Source organism: Microcaecilia unicolor, chromosome 14, assembly GCF_901765095.1.
Source record: "Microcaecilia unicolor chromosome 14, aMicUni1.1, whole genome shotgun sequence".
Classification (NCBI taxonomy): domain Eukaryota; kingdom Metazoa; phylum Chordata; class Amphibia; order Gymnophiona; family Siphonopidae; genus Microcaecilia; species Microcaecilia unicolor.
In genome coordinates this window covers 28,788,065-28,805,030 of record NC_044044.1, presented here as the reverse complement: position 1 = coordinate 28,805,030, position 16,966 = coordinate 28,788,065, and the positions used below count along the sequence as shown (strand labels likewise).

At 41.7% G+C, this 16,966-nt stretch overlaps 1 protein-coding gene across 1 annotated transcript; it reads right to left on the bottom strand.

The window, feature by feature from the left end:
* Positions 1-16,027: 16,027 nt before the first annotated feature.
* Positions 16,028-16,966, bottom strand: LOC115457307 (olfactory receptor 10G4-like). The gene has a single exon (XM_030186729.1). The coding sequence runs from the start codon at positions 16,964-16,966 to the stop codon at positions 16,028-16,030; it is 939 nt and encodes a 312-aa protein (XP_030042589.1).

Genomic DNA, 16,966 nt, shown 5'->3' with positions numbered 1-16,966 from the left:
GGCTTATTAAATATATAGCCATGCAACTGTGCAAAATCAGCATAATGCACACTTTAGATTGTAAAGACAGGGGTCTGCTGAATTATTCTAGATGGAAAATTAAAAATATTGGAGAGAGGGTGATGCACGAACACTATAAGGGAAATATTGTATGGAGAAGGGCTTAGTTTGCACCACTGTGTTTATTCATCACTATGCAGTAATACACCGCACTGTCTTTAACTTGAACCTCCTGGATGCTGAGGCGGGAGAATTTTCTGTCTTCACTGATGTATAAGCGTGCGATGGTGTCACTCACTGGCTTGTTGTATCCATACAGGATTGGCACGGGATATTGGTTAGGAAATTGCCTGTACCAATGGATATTTCCAGTGGTAACTGAGGTGTGGTTACAGGGGAGACTGACTTCTTGACCAATAAAAGTTTCCAGAGTTGAAGGCTGAACTACAGCAGATTTGTAGAGGTTGCCTGTGGGGGGGGGAAATCAGTAGAGAATTTACATATTTTGCTCAGAAAGGAAAAAAATATATATTTGCTGGGTTTCATAAGTACATAAGTAATGCCACACTGGGAAAAGACCAAGGGTCCATCGAGGCCAGCGTCCTGTCCACGACAGCGGCCAATCCAGGCCAAGGGCACCTGGCAAGCTTCCCAACGTACAAACATTCTATACATGTTATTCCTGGAATTTTGGATTTTTCCAAGTCCGTTTAGTAGCGGTTTATGGACTTGTCCTTTAGGAAACCGTCCAACCCCTTTTTAAATCCTGCCAAGCTAACCGCCTTCACCACGTTCTCCGGCAATGAATTCCAGAGTTTAACTATGCGTTGGGTGAAGAAACTTTTTCTCTGATTTGTTTTAAATTTACTACACTGTAGTTTCATCACATGCCCCCTAGTCCTAGTATTTTTGGAAAGCGTGAACAGATGCTTCACATCCACCTGTTCCACTCCACTCATTATTTTATATACCTCTATCATGTCTCCCCTCAGCCGTCTCTTCTCCAAGCTGAATAGCCCTAGCCTCCTTAGTCTTTCTTCAAGTCACAGTGCTCTGAAGAACACAGTCAAACAACTGATCCTTTGTTTTAGGATTCCCCAATGGGAAAGTCATTATTTGGAACATACTTTCCCATGTGATTCTAAGGCCACTAATCAGGGTAATAAGCTTCAGAAATACATTAGTTTAGTAGAGCTGATTATTTAAACAGTATTATTGGCCCAGGGGGGGGAATTCTGACCTGCCACATTCGCCCTTTAGGTTAAATTTTGTTAAATCAAAGCACTTTGGGGGGGGGGGGGGGGTCCTTTTACTAAGGTGCGCTGAAAATGGCCCACAGTAGCGTAGACATTTGTTTTGGCCGTGCGCAGAATCATTTTTCAGTGCACCTGCAAAAAAGAAAAATGCCTTTTTAAAATTTTTGCTGAAAATGGACGTGTGGCAAAATGAAAATTGCCGCACGTCCATTTTGGGTCCGAGACCTATCATAAGTACATAAGCACCGCCATACTGGGAAAAGACCAAGGGTCCATCAAGCCCAGCATCCTGTCTCCGACAGCGGCCAATCCAGTCTTCAAGAACCTGGCAACCCCCCCCCCCAAAAAAAAAAAAATTAATAATGTTCAATGGACTTTTCCCTCAGGAATCTGTCCAAACCCCCTTTAAATTCCGTAAGGCGGGCTTCTGTCACTACATTCTCTGGCAACGAGTTCCAGAGTCCAACTACACGCTGAGTAAAGAAAAACTTTCTCCTATTTGTCATTAGCGCCAGCCATTGACCTAGTGGTAAAGTCTCACGCGGTAATGACCTACGCGCGTCAAATGCCCCCCCAATACGCGCATCTGAAAATTATTTTTCAGACGAACGTATCGGACATGCACCAAAAATGAAATTAGCGCAAGAGCCTTGCAGTAGCCGGGCGGTATCTCTATTTTGGAATGTCTTGGGCACGCCTAGATGGTTACGCGGCTTAGTAAAAAAGTGCCCCTAAAAATGCTTGGTCATATCGGGCTACATTTTGCTTTTAAATCATTTGCTGATTTTTAGGCTATAAAATCCGGTGACACAGTGTATTCTGTCACACCCACAGAAAAGCAGAAGCAAGGGAACTTGGGGATCTGGCATTCTCAATGGGGAAATCATCACACTGCATTCCAGAACCTTCTATTTTATTCACTCTGGATCGATTTTCACAATCTTTATAATAGAGCAGGAATCCACTTTATCCATCCCCATGCTTGTGGCACAGAGCAAGCATTCAAACATGCGTTCATTCCTCAACCCCCACCCCCCTAAATGTCACTTTAATAGAGGTATCTGTTTCCCTGCACTAGCTGCACCAGTGACATTTTGTACAAACACAGCTGCACCTCGTGTCACTGTGTCTGTCAACACGCAGTAAAACACGGCCGCCCGCTCCAGCGTAATGCGTGGAATGTTTAAGACGCTGGACTTCCTGTCCCGACTGATGTACAGATTGGCCTTCTCGTTACTCTCATCCTTGTTGTAACCACTAATAATAAATTTCAGTCCTTCCTGAGCAGACTGGCTGTACCAGTGGATATATTCCGTGGTGACTGAGGAATGGTTACAGCTGATATTAACTTCTCTTCCTTCAGTGCCCACTAGAGCAGCTGACTGGATAATGTTACCGTGGCACAGGGCACCTGAAAAAAGATGCAAAATGTCAGAGGGTGACCTAGAATCTGGGCTCCTTGGGGGGTCCCATCACTAGGTCCCCATTGATGGAATGGGCAGGACAAGGACATTGATTCCTGAGGGTGCTGTATTCAAATCCTGCCCCCTGACTCAGTTTTGTCCCTGTTGATACTGTTATAAGAATTTGTTACTAATAAAACAACCTAAAACAGTTGAGACATATCGGGACAAAGACTTATATAAAACTAAATTATTTTATTGTTTTCTTTTCCAGAATTAGGAGGGGGAAAAACCCACATTAACTGATGTGCTGGATGAAAAGTGATTAAAATTAGATGATCAAATTTCTAATATTCTCTTGCGTGCCACCAGCAAGTTCTGTTAGCTCTGCCTCTGCAAACCCAGTTGTCTTTCTTTCATCTGGCGTGCACAGATAATAAATAGATTATACTCACAAAAAAACAGGAGCAGAACAAGTCCAATTACAGACATGGCAGGCAAGTTGGTTCAGAAATGTGTCGGTGACCTGACTCTGCCCTGAGACAGAGGTATAACAAAATCTGGTACCGATTCAGCAGATAATTCTATAGATGTAGGTTTTCAACCAATGAATTTCCTGCAGCTGATCACAGACAAACCTCCCCCTTCCTAAAGCTAAAAGGTTTGATCAGGGGTCTTGAGATATTTCTTAGGAATCGCGTTAGGGTGATGCAAAAGCGCCCTCTAGCGAAACAGAGTTAAATCACCTTTATTTTATAAAAATCATTCTATTTACCTGAGTTTTCTCAAGCTTTATTTTCTATTAACAATAAACTCGATTTAAGACAGATCTGTTATAAAATCGTACATTTCCTAAGCATCACTGTTGAGAAATTTCAGCCCATGCACCTGGTTCTGATTTTAGGTATATATCATTATATCTTACATAGATAACATATTATTGGAATATTTAATATATTGCAATACGTTTTTATTAATAATTAACACAAATAATGCAGCACTTCTTCAGTTATAGAGAACCCTTAGGTTCCTTCTTCAGATGTGTGGTGTCCAAAGCTCATATATTACATGTTTGTTTTAGTTTTATCCTTGAGAAAAGCGCCAGAACCTCATAAAGGGATTACTTGAAATAAACGTCTTCATCTGAGCTGTGTTTATGGATTTATTTTTATTTTTTATTTTTTAATAAGACCCTGAGTGGGGCTCATTTTCAAAGCACTTAGACTTACTAAGTTCCATCGGTTACTATGCAACTTTGTAAGTCTAACTGCTTTGAAAATATGCCTACAGCTTTCTTGGACGTGCAGTTGTCTTCTGTGATTCCAAGGTTCCCAATTTTTTTTTACAAAATAGGGTAAGTTAACATCTTGAGTCACACGTCAGGAGTCTCAGATTTCTTAGAATATATTCAAGGGTCAGATAGCTTTAAAACCTCTTTGATTTTTTTGGACTCGTGTAAAGAGGTCAGCTGATGAGTCTAAACCCAGTCACACCAGGGGAAGGTGCAATCCTGTTTCACTGCCGTGTGTTAGTGACTCGGTTGTTGTACGGTGACACTCGTTGGTTTTGTCACTGTGTCACTCACAGCACAGTAATACACCGCAGCGTCGGATACCTTCACCCTGCTGATAATGAGGGTCGTAGACAGGCTGGTTTGGTGAAAAGTCATTGCAAACTGGCCCTGGCTTTTAGCAGAATTGTACCCAGAAATGATGTCTCGAGGAGCGGCTCCCGGAAGAGCCTGGTACCAAAACAAAAACTGGAAGGTGCTTATGCTGTGATTACATGGGATTTCCACCTTCCCTCCTTCTGGGACTTCAAGCATGGGTGGCTGGGAAACTTGGCTGTTGCTTTCTGCATCTGTAGGAAGACAATATTTTGAAAAGGCAATGGTTACATTTCAAGAGGCGCATCGCATTGTTTCAGCGTCAAAATTATACGAACTAATCGACGTTCTAAACGGATTTCGTTAATCTAAGCGCGCATTTAGCAAATTTGGAGTTTCAAGCTTGGCAGAAGTTTCTTCTCGGGCTGAGAAATCAGCGGGGGGTGAGCGAGCTTGAAAATTCATGCGTAACCTCCTTTTTCGAAAATATACTTGGGGCTCCCATAAATTTCCTGAAATGTGTCCTTACGTGAACAAACAGAGAAAAAGAAGGGGATCCAGAAAAGTAACAGGTCCATATGCATGTCTGAATCAAGAGATGCTCTAGTCTGATTTTGCAAGACAAGGGAGCACTGATGACACGAGGGGGAACAAAAGATCTTAACCTCCCCTTCAGGAATTGTCGCCCACTAGATCTGGAGAGATATAACAGGAGGAGGCGTGGCCTAAAGCAATGGGTTAAGTAGGAGGGAACCCAGGGTACCAACCTCACTTCCATCACTAGTAGCTTTAAAGTCAGTCACTTTGGTGCCCTTTTACTAAATATAAGTAATGCCACACTGGGAAAAGACCAAGGGTCCATCGAGCCCAGCATCCTGTCCATGACAGCGGCCAATCCAGGCCAAGGGCACCTGGCGAGCTTCCCAAACGTACAAACATTCTATAGATGTTATTCCTGGAATTGTGGATTTTTCCCCATTTAGTAGCGGTTTATGGACTTGTCCTTTAGGAAACCGTCCAACCCCTTTTTAAACTCTGCCAAGCTAACTGCCTTCACCACGCTCTCCGGCAACAAATTCCAGAGTTTAATTATAAGTACATAAGTAATGCCACACTGGGAAAAGACCAAAGGTCCACCGAGCCCAGCATCCTGTCCACGACAGCGGCCAATCCAGGCCAAGGGCACCTGGCGAGCTTCCCAAAGGTACAAACATTCTATGCATTTTATTCCTGGAATTGTGGATTTTTCCCAAGTCAAAGAACCATAATTAAAAATGTAAGAAACAAGAACAAACATTGATACTAGATTCGTACACCACAAGATCTGAGACCTTCTGATTTATTGTATCAGTGGAGGTCACCGATTTCACAGTTATGGGCTCCAGCCAGCAGTGGACAATGGCAATTCTTGCAAGTCCCCACCCCCCACCCCCACAAAACGTGCCAGAAGTGATTTATTATACAGGAAGAGATGTCAGCTGTAGCACCGTGTCCATCAACGCGCAGTAATACACTGCTGAAGCCTCCACCTGGACGTTCTTCGGCTGAATAGCGCTGGATTTTCTGTCTTTCGCCACGAACAGAGTGGCCATCTGGTTTGCGCTCACCGGCTGATTGTAAGCGCTAATTATGAACTGTGGAGCCTGGCTGGAGAACTGTCTGTACCAGTAAATGTATTCATTGGGACTAGAAGGATGTTCACAGCTGATGTTTAATTCTTCATTGAGAGAGTGCAGGGCTGTGGGAGGCTGCTGGATTTTCCCATGGCAAACGCTGTCTGGAAAGAAGCAACACGGATTAATAATTAGCGTTAATGATTTATAGAGAAGTATTTAAGAACAATGCAAGCAAAAATTCCAGCATGCACAGTGTGGGTAACACAAAAACAAGGGGAGGTACTTTAATGGCAAAATATTAAAAGATACATTTTTAAAAAAATCACAGAGCAATGATTTGCAAATCTCCATCACAGCCAAAACAATAGCCTGCTTTTACTCACACAAGAAAAACAGCAAAACACGTGCAAACATTTCTGTCCGGCGCTGAAATTTCCAGCTGAAATGGAAGACAAACTGGTGTCATTCAGACTGAAGAGATGTGACTTCAAAAAAATACAGCACAAATCCCATATGCAAATGTCGGCATCCCAAGTCAGCTATAGAGAACACTGAGCAAACACTGTTTTGATAAAATCTTTTCCACTGCTAGAAACCTGAGGACTGGCATAGTGTTGCAAGTAAGTTTTCTCACCAAGGTTTGTAAAAGTGCAATGCAAAAGGGAAAGTTACTGTTTACTTCTTCCGCGTGTAGGAAACCCTTTGAGCAAGCGATATGCGTCTAGCAGATTTTGAAACACAAGAATATCTACGTTTATGCTTGCCAAGATCCCAGGGCGTTAAAATGTAATGCCCTAGGGAAATTCTTATAAACTCAATCTCAGACCAGTGAGCTTCATGGCAAAACACTTATCAAAGCATCACAGGGCAAGATTAGCAATGCAGAATTTGTCACGTGACTGTAATCCGTATATCCACTGTCACGAGCAACTAGGACATATTTTTACTGACATTTCAGGTGGAGGCAGGTTTGTGATTCGTATATATATACACTTTGAGAGCATTATGCTTATGTACAGAAATACATTTCGGGCAGAAAATAGGTAAAAGAAACGTTTGCCATTATTTGTACAAAAAACCCCCCCATTTTGTTCTGCTTTGGTCCGACAGGAAAGATCTGTATAAACACACAAGGTAAATGTAAACCTTGCTACAGTATCACAAATAGCCCTCAGAATTCAAAATATAGGTCCTAGAAATTTTGAAGCCCCAGGCTTCCTAATAATAATTAATAAAACTGTACTGAAATTATCTGGGTGGTTTTTTTGTCAACTGTGTGCTATAAACCCTGCTTTCTGCAGAATTTATTTACTGCATTTCAGTTCATCCCTTCCGCGTTTCCTTTTTTAACAAGTAGAGGAGTGTGGTAGCCGTGTTAGTCCACTCTTAAGGTTATCAATAGAAGTCAAACAAAATAAAACATGGAAAAGAAAATAAGATGATACCTTTTTTATTGGACATAACTTAATACATTTCTTGATTAGCTTTCGAAGGTTGCCCTTCTTCCTCAGATCGGAAATAAGCAAATGTGCTAGCTGACAGTGTATATAAGTGAAAACATTCAAGCATTACTATGACAGTAAAATAGATACCATTGGAGATTCTACATGGAATGTTGCTACTATTGGAGATTCTACATGGAATGTTGCTATTCCACTAGCAACATTCCATGTAGAAGGCTGCGCAGGCTTCTGCTTCTGTGAGTCTGACGTCCTGCACGTACGTGCAGGACGTCAGACTCACAGAAGCAGAAGCCTGAGCGGCCACATTGGTGATCTACAAGGGCCGACTTCTACATGGAATGTTGCTAGTGGAATAGCAACATTCCATGTAGAATCTATAGAAATCAAACAAAATAAAACATGGAAAAGAAAATAAGATGATACCTTTTTTATTGGACATAACTTAATACATTTCTTGATTAGCTTTCGAAGGTTGCCCTTCTTCCTCAGATCGGAAATAAGCAAATGTGGTAGCTGACAGTGTATATAAGTGAAAACATTCAAGCATTACTATGACAGTCTGACAGGGTGGGAGGATGGGGGTGGGTCGGAGGTATGCATGGGGACATCAAAGCATATCATTGATATTCTAACAGGATGGGTGTGGATAGGTGAGGGGTGGGGTGATCAACAGAGAAATACAGCTTTATGGTTTATAATGGGCTAGGAACTTGCTCATCTTCCAATGTGGTATATATCATTCAGTGTAAAAAATGTAACGAAGGATGCTATATTGGAGAAACAGGCCAGATGCTTAAGACAAGATTCAATTTACATAGACATAATATGAACAATACTGGTGCCAGCAGGGTTCCCACGCCTGTTGGTCAACATTTTACAGGACCAGGACACTGTACCAGTGATTTCACAGTGAGAATCCTCAAAAGGTAACTTTAAAACCATACAAGAACGTAAGACCTTTGAAGTCAGAATGATTGAATATTTTAAATAACCAACAGAAAGGACTTAACAAGGATCTGGGGTTCCTAGCCCATTATAAACCATAAAGCTGTATGTCTATGTTGATCACCCCACCCCTCACCTATCCACATCCATCCTGTTAGAATATCAATGATATGCTTTGATGTCCCCATGCGTACCTCCGACCCACCCCCCTCCTCCCACCCTGTCAGACTGTCATAGTAATGCTTGAATGTTTTCACTTATATCTGGGGTTCCTAGCCCATTATAAACCATAAAGCTGTATGTCTATGTTGATCACCCCACCCCTCACCTATCCACACCCATCCTGTTAGAATATCAATGATATGCTTTGATGTCCCCATGCGTACCTCCGACCCACCCCCCTCCTCCCACCCTGTCAGACTGTCATAGTAATGCTTGAATGTTTTCACTTATATCTGGGGTTCCTAGCCCATTATAAACCATAAAGCTGTATGTCTATGTTGATCACCCCACCCCTCACCTATCCACACCCATCCTGTTAGAATATCAATGATACGCTTTGATGTCCCCATGCATACCTCCTACCCACCCCCATCCTCCCACCCTGTCAGACTGTCATAGTAATGCTTGAAGGTTTTCACTTATATACACTTGTCAGCTAGCACATTTGCTTATTTCCGATCTGAGGAAGAAGGGCAACCTTCGAAAGCTAATCAAAAAGTGTATTAAGTTAATTCCAATAAAAAAAGGTATCATCTTATTTTCTTTTCCATCTTTTATTTTGTTTGATTTCTATTGATAACCTTAATTAACAATAATGCAACAGCGCCATCTAGTGCAAGATAAGAGAATCCCAGTAGCGTTCAATTCCAAATTCTTGCTTCTCCTCATTTGTTAAATGTAAATGTTACAAAGAAAGAAGTACAATGATGAAAAAAGTGGCCAGACAAATAAATGTATCCGCATCATCCATGTGTGGAAAATACAACCATCACTGCTGGAATGAAAGATGAATATAGGGTCTGTGCCAGAGCCGGTGGTTGGGAGGCAGGGTTAGTGCTGGGCAGACTTATACGGTCTGTGCCCTGAAAATGACAGATACAAATCAAGGTAAGGTATACACAAAAAGTAGCACATATGAGTTTATCTTGTTGGGTAGACTGGATGGACCGTGCAGGTCTTTTTCTGCCGTCATCTACTATGTTACTATGTTACATTAACCCCCAGATTCTGGAAAGGTTGCTCAAATTTGGGCACAGATCCAGGTCAATACACAAAGTACAGTAATACCTCGGTTTTCGTTGACTTCGGTTATCGCCGGTTTCGGTTTTCGTCGATTTTTTTCCGCGAAAAAATTTCTCTGGGTTTTCGTTTGGTTGCCTCGGATTTCGTCGGTGTGCCCACGTGACCTCGCTGCTAATTTTTGCGAAAACAAAGGGCGACCCATGCGTTCTCCTGCTCAGTGCTAATACTACAATTACAGTATCCGGTGTAATGTGTTTATTTTGCGTTTTTCAGTTTCAAATCTCATTGCCTCGGTTTTCGTCGGTTTCGGATTTCGCCAATTGTTTTTGGATGGATTATCGACGAAAACCGAGGTATCCCTCTAGTTTGTATTTCCTGTGGATTCTACTTACACACTATTCTATAACACTGCATTCCCAAAGTGTCTGCTGCACAGCCCCAAGAGGGACATAGCTGCGGGAGAGTCAGTGATGTTCCAAAAATTTCAGCGCACTGTTATAGAGTACTGAGGTTACACACAGAACTTGCATGTTAGGATTTATATCAGGTGTCAGCAGGGGTAAAGTCCTTGCATCCTAAGTTAGCATTGGGGGGAAAATCCATGCTAAGTGTTATGCTATTATGGACACACAGCCCAGAACACTTTTGATAGCATGGATTTTTCCTGGTGTATAACTCTGGGCAAATTGACTGAATCTGGCCCTAATAGTCTCCCAGTCATGTTAAATGTGTTTCTTATGGTAAATGCAAAGGGGAAATTCTGTACATAAGGGAATAAAAGATGTAAGTAACCACCTATCCATAAAACGGTAGAAAAGATTCTACAAATAAATGCAAATTATGAACAATTCATGATCTGCTTTTTTTTTTTTTTTACTGTAATCATTTTGACAAATCTTCAGCTTCTGATCAGATTGATTTCCAGTAAAATATAAGGTACTACTTACTACTACTACTACTTAACATTTCTATAGCGCTACTAGGGTTACGCAGCGCTGTACAATTTAACAAAGAGAGACAGTCCCTGCTCAAAGAGCTTACAATCTAATAGATAAGAGTGAGACAAATATAGGACAATCAAGCCATTGTGACATCACTGATGAGGTTGGCTCTTAGGCATTGGTGGAATGAGGCATTATGACATCACAATCTCAGCTCTGGATACCAGAGACTGAAACTCTTCACACTAAGGGGGGAAGTGGGCCAAGTATAGGACAGTCGAGCCATTGTGACATCACTGATGAGGTTGGCTCTTAGGCATTGGTGGAATGAGGCATTATGACATCACAATCTCAGCTCTGGTTAAATCACTGCTATATGTAATACTACTACTACTACTACTACTACTACTTAACATTTCTAGAGCGCTACTAGGGTTACGCAGCGCTGTACAAATTAACAATTAAGGACGGTCCCTGCTCGGAAGAGCTTACAATCTAAAGGACGAAATGTCAAGTTGGGGTAGATAAGTTTTCTGAGAAGAGGTGTAGTGATTAGGAGCCGAAGGCGACATTGAAGAGGTGGGCTTTGAGCATTGATCTGAAGATGGGCAGGGAGGGGGCACGGCGCATGGGCTCAGGGAGTTCGTTCCAGGCATGGGGTGAGGCGAGATAGAAGGGACGGAGCCTGGAGTTGGAGGTGGTGGAGAAGGGTACTGAAAGGAGGGATTTGTCTTGAGAGCGGAGGTTACGTGAAAAGGTAGGGTGAAAAGACAGATTGCTCAGATATCTGTTTCTCTCTATCCTAGGCTTGTGTTAAGTTATAAAGGAGAAACAGTTTTTTTTTTAAAGTCACGAGATCATCCCTCCCATAACAGCGCTTTCAAATAAAGCACATAAGCACTGCCACGCTGGGAAAAGGCCAAACGTCCATCAAGCCCAGCACTCTGTCTCCGACAGTGATCAATCTAGGCCCCAAGAACCTGGCAAAAAACCCCCAAATTTAATAACGATCAATGGACTTTTCCTTCAGGAATCTGTTCAGACCCCCTTTAAACTCAGCAAGGCCAACTGCCGTCATTACCTTCTCAGGCAATGAGTTCCAGAGTCTAACCACGCGCTGAGTAAAGAAAAACTTTCTCCGATTTGTTTTAAACGTACCACATTCTAATTTCATCTTGTGTCCCCTGATTCTATTATTGTTAGAAAGTGTAAACAAACGCTTCACATCTGTCCGCTCTACCCCACTCATTATTTTGTAGACCTCTATCATATCACCCCTCAGCCACCTTTTCTCCAGGCTAAAGAGTCCTAGCTTTCTTAACCTCTCCTCATAAGGTAGTCGTCTCATCCCTTTTATCATTTTTGTCGCCCTTCTCTGCACCTTCTCCAATTCCTTTATATCTTTTTTGAGATGAGGCGTCCAGAACTGAACACAATACTCCAGGTGCGGTCGCACCATGGAGCGATATAACGGCATTATAACATCCTCATGCTTGTTTTCCATCTCTTATCTAATAATACTCAACATTCTGTTCACCTTCTTAGCCGCTGCAGCACATTGAGCGGAAGATTTCAACGTCCTATCCACGATGACTCCCAGATCCCTTTCTCGGTCCGTAACTCCTAAAGCGGAACCTTGCATGACATTGCCATAATTCGGGTTCCTCCTTCCCACGTGCATCACTTTGCACTTGTCAACGTTGAACTTCATCTGCCATTTGGACGCCCAATCCCCCAGTCTCTCGAGGTCCTCTTGTAATCTTTCACACTCTTCCCGCGACGAGACGACCCTGGATAACTTTGTGTCATCTGCGAATTTAATTACCTCACTAGTTACTCCCATCTCAAGGTCATTTATAAATATGTTAAAAAGCAGCGGTCCCAGCACAGACCCCTGAGGGACCCCACTAACTATCCTTCTCCATCGAGAATACCGACCATTTAACCCTACTCTCCGTTTTCTATCTTTTAACCAGCTCTTAATCTGTACTATCTTTCAAATAGCTGTAATAACAAATAAAACCACGAAATGAAGTTTGAAACAATGATTTGAGGTTTGCCTATGTGTTGTTCTGAGGGCAAATGGAGGGTCCGGAGCTGAAGGTTAAAGTGGGGGAGGGGTTTTCACTCTGATGTTGGCCTGGGTGATCATGGCAGACTTCAGGGAGGAGCCTTGCTTGCTCAGGACATGGGGGACTGAGAGGCAAACATTGATGGGGCCTGGGCCAGAATGACAGAGGGAGATTGGGAGGCTTTAAAAGGGAAAATGAAGTTATGCAGGGTGCCAGCACTCACATAGCTAAGCAGGACGAGTTAGGACCAGTTTTGAGCTGTCCTAAATTCACTCTTCTAGGTATGCCAGCACTTACATAACCCTGGACTCCTCCTTAACATCTCCTCCTCTACTGCTCCTGACCTGCCTATTTTTAAAAAATGGGCAGTCAGAGGCGATATCCAGAGGCACTGCCCAGTTTAGTGCCTCTGAATATTTGGGGGTGGGTGGATAAAAAGTTGATTTAAGTGGGCAGGTGCCTCTTCTTCCCTGTTAAATTGCTTTGAATATCGCCTGGATGGTTATTTATTTTACACATATATAATGACTTTATCATTATTTTTCGCTTCAGTATGGTTTAGCTGTTTTATTTGATGATCAATGTATGATGCTGCTGATTTTTTCTCTTCTTTAAATTTTTATAATTATTGTATATCTACATTTTATTTTTTGTTTTTTTGTTATAAAAGTAGTTTTGTATGTTTTATTGTTTATAAGATGTATTTTTATTGTTTTTTTTCTCTGCTTTGGACTTGTTTGCTGGCCCTGCAATATGTACGTTTATAAATGTACTTAAGAAAAAGACATCTTTCATCTCTCCGTAAGTTTTTGCTCAAGGTGAAGGCATATGTGAGCCACTGTGCCTCCACTGCACAGAGGTAGGTGGCAGAGTCTGTCATCTTGGAATCCTTGATATGTAAGAAGCTGAGCTGATCTTTCTCCTGGAGCTCAGCTCTAAACTGCTCCTTGGTGGTATTGCCTGTCGTTCTCACAGCGATCAGGAAGACCGGCCCTTGCCCAGGAGATTGGCTGTACCATTGCACACTGGTGAAAGCGTTAGTACCATATGAACAAGTCAACGTTGAAAAGTCCCCTTCGGCAACGTAAACTGGTTGATCGCTCTGTCGTATCTGGCAACGTACAACTATTCACAAAAGAACAACATCAATAAATATTTGCATAGATAATTAGAACTACAATTGCAAAGAAGACCCTACGATCTATTCAGCTTGCTTTCCCCATCTTCACGTTCTCATAACCGTGGACTCCCTGCGCTTATGAATTCTATTACTTTCCCACCAGCACCACCGTTTCTTCTGGAAAGCTTTTCACCGCATCCACCACCGTTCTGTGAAAAAGAAGTGTTTTCTCGGCACTTAATGGATCTTTCTTACTCACTTTAAGTTTCCAAATTGCGAACTCGACTTCTTGAACTTCTCTTACACTTAAAAGACGTCTGCTTCCTGCGCATTATTTGTATCTTTCGGGTATTTGAATTTTACTGTCGTCCAAGGACATTGTCTGACCAGTTTATACTGCAAATCTATTTTAAATAATTCAGTGAACAGACTAATTCATCAAAAGCACTGCATGCTGCACCTTTTTGCAGTTATCAAGAATTCTGCCTGCCAATATACGCCAAGGGTTGTGAAATAAAACTTACAAATAAAATTGAGCAATGTCTTCACTAGAAGGAAGAGCCTTCCTTGCCCCATCGCTGCCACTGAACTAGTAAACCTGTTAAGAGTAAGTCTGAAGATTTAGGAGCTGGAGAAGGTCATGTAGGGTGTTCTGAGAAATAAAGAATCACAGGCGCCACCTACTGGCTGAAGCTCTGCTTTTCCAAGTGTGATACTACTACTACTACTACTACTACTTAGCATTTCTATAGCGCTGCCAGGGTTACGCAGCGCTGTACAAGTTTAAACATGGGGAAGGACAGTCCCTGCTCAAGAGAGCTTACAATCTAAAGGTAAAAACTATGTAGTCAGTGTAGGTATCATGAATGGGGAAGGTGGTTAGGCACCAAAAGCAAGGGAGAAGAGATGGGCCTTGAGTAAGGACTTGAAAAAGGGCAGCGAGGGCGCAAGTTACCAAATTAAAAACTTGTATGATACGTTTCCTCAACTGCTTTTTTTTTCCTCAGGTTTTTAAAATTTTGTTTTCACAATTCCTCTACAATGTACCTGTCAGGTGCAGTTGTATATGTTTAAAACTCTACTAATGCTAGAATTGACGAGTGTATGGAAATAATTTTTAAATAAATCTGCTTATTTCAAGATATTGCACCTATCTCCTAGATTAAAGAACCCCTATAACCATCTTTGTTGGTTGATTAAAGATATTGCTTACTGATATATGTGTGTGTGTGTGTGTGTCACTTGTGAGAAAGAGTGCAATTAATTACCTTTCTAAAATCACCAATAGCCCTACTCCACAAAAGGGAAACACCCTAAGCATCTCCTAAGTCCCCCCCAAATCACAAGAATTAATATTCAAGTATTTTTTTTAAAGTGGTAGAAGTGAGGCTCATAGCCACCCATAATGCATTGCTTCATTCCAAATGTAGCAGCTAGAAAGGGAGAGAGACGTATGAGTCCTGCACATTCTAGATAGCACTTTGGAATTAAACTCTGGAATTCGTTACCAGAGAATGTGTTAAAGGTGGTTAGCTTAGCAGAGTTTTAAAAAAAGGTTTGGACGGCTTCCTAAAGGAAAAGTCCACAGACCATTATTAAAATGGACTTAGGGAAAAATCCACTGCTTACTTCTGGGATAAGCAGTATAGAATGTTTTGTACTTTTTGGAGATCTTGCCAGGTATTTGTGACCTGGATTGGCCCCTGTTGGAAACAGGTCTTTCCCAGTATGGCAATACTTATATGTACTTATGGAAATGTACTTCTTTAAGCAAAATTTGATCTTAGCAGAAAAAATAAATAAAGGTAAGGCATGGCACATTATTTTATTTTGTTTATTTATGTATATAGATTTTGCTCACACCTTTTTCAGTAGTAGCTCAAGGTGAGTTACATTCAGGTACTCTGGATATTTCTCTGTCCCTGAGGCAATGAAGGGTTAAGTGACTTGTCCAAGATCACAAGGATGACTGTTATGGTTCACCCTCCATCTCAAACCTAACTTTTCCCAACCTATCCATCGATAGGACCGTCTTCATGGGATTGGGATTTATAGTGAATCTATCAATGGAGAGGTGGAGAGAAGTTAGACTTGAGATGGATAGATATTTTGGACAAAGACAGACATGTGATTATGATCTTTTTTGCACTGAACTGCGATATTTTAGGGAAGGACTTTGATGTGCGATGATAGATACCAAAATAATATTAAATATGTTGAAGACTAAACATTAATCTAAAGACATATTATATGATGTGGTTCCAGATTGTAAATAAACAATAACAAAAAAAAAAAACCATGTTTTGAAAGAATTGTGGTAGAGTTAAACAGTTCATTAGAGCGAAGATGTCTCCCACATTTTAGGTATTTATTGAGGCCACATGTCTCTCTCTCAGTTTCTTAATGGCTGATTTTACTTCCTTGTTTCTCAACGTATAGACGATAGGGTTTAACATGGGGGCAACCATGGTATTGAAGACACCAAAAGCTCCATCCATTGAACGGATAGATTGAGGTCTTGCATAGATAACTGAAACAGGTCCAAGCAAAAACATGACCACAGTAATGTGGGAGACACAAGTAGAGAAGGTCCTTCGCCTCCCTTCTGCAGTGCTGATCTTCAGAATGGCCAAAACAATGTGTCCGTAAGAGATCAAGATCATAACAAAGCAACTTAAGGTTACAATTCCAATGTCGACCATTATCACAACTTCATTGAGGTAGGTACTGGAGCAAGCCAGCTTCAAGATCGGTGGGATATCACAGAAGAAGTATTGAATTAGGTTGGACCTACAATAGGGCAACCTGAAAGTTAGCACGGTGTGTATCATGGAATGGGTGAAGCCAGTCAACCATGTTCCTGAGGCCATCTTGAGACAGACTGTCTTACTCATGATTTTAGTGTAATGCAGGGGGTGACATATTGCAGCGTAACGATCGTACGCCATGACCGTGTAAAGAAAGCACTCAGTACTTGCCAAGAAATGATAGAAGTACAGTTGGATGACACACCCTGGGAAGGAAATAACTTTTCTCTCTTCCAGTAGATTAGCAATCATCTTGGGTCCAGTGACAGAAGACAGCAAAATATCTAATGAAGCTAAGTTGAAGAGGAAAAAGTACATGGGTGTATGAAGCTGGGGATCCCTCATAATTATTATCAAGATCAGGAGATTCCATACTAGGGTGCATACATAGATAAACAGAAATAATACAAACAGAGGGATTGTTAGCTCTTCCGCATGCGGCAGTCCCAAAAGAATGAATTCCTTAACCGATGTATAATTCCCCTTCTCCAT

Coding starts and splice junctions, on each gene's coding strand:
- LOC115457307 (XM_030186729.1), bottom strand. CDS start 16,966: ATGGAGAAGGGGAATTATACATCGGTTAAGGAATTCATTCTTTTGGGA.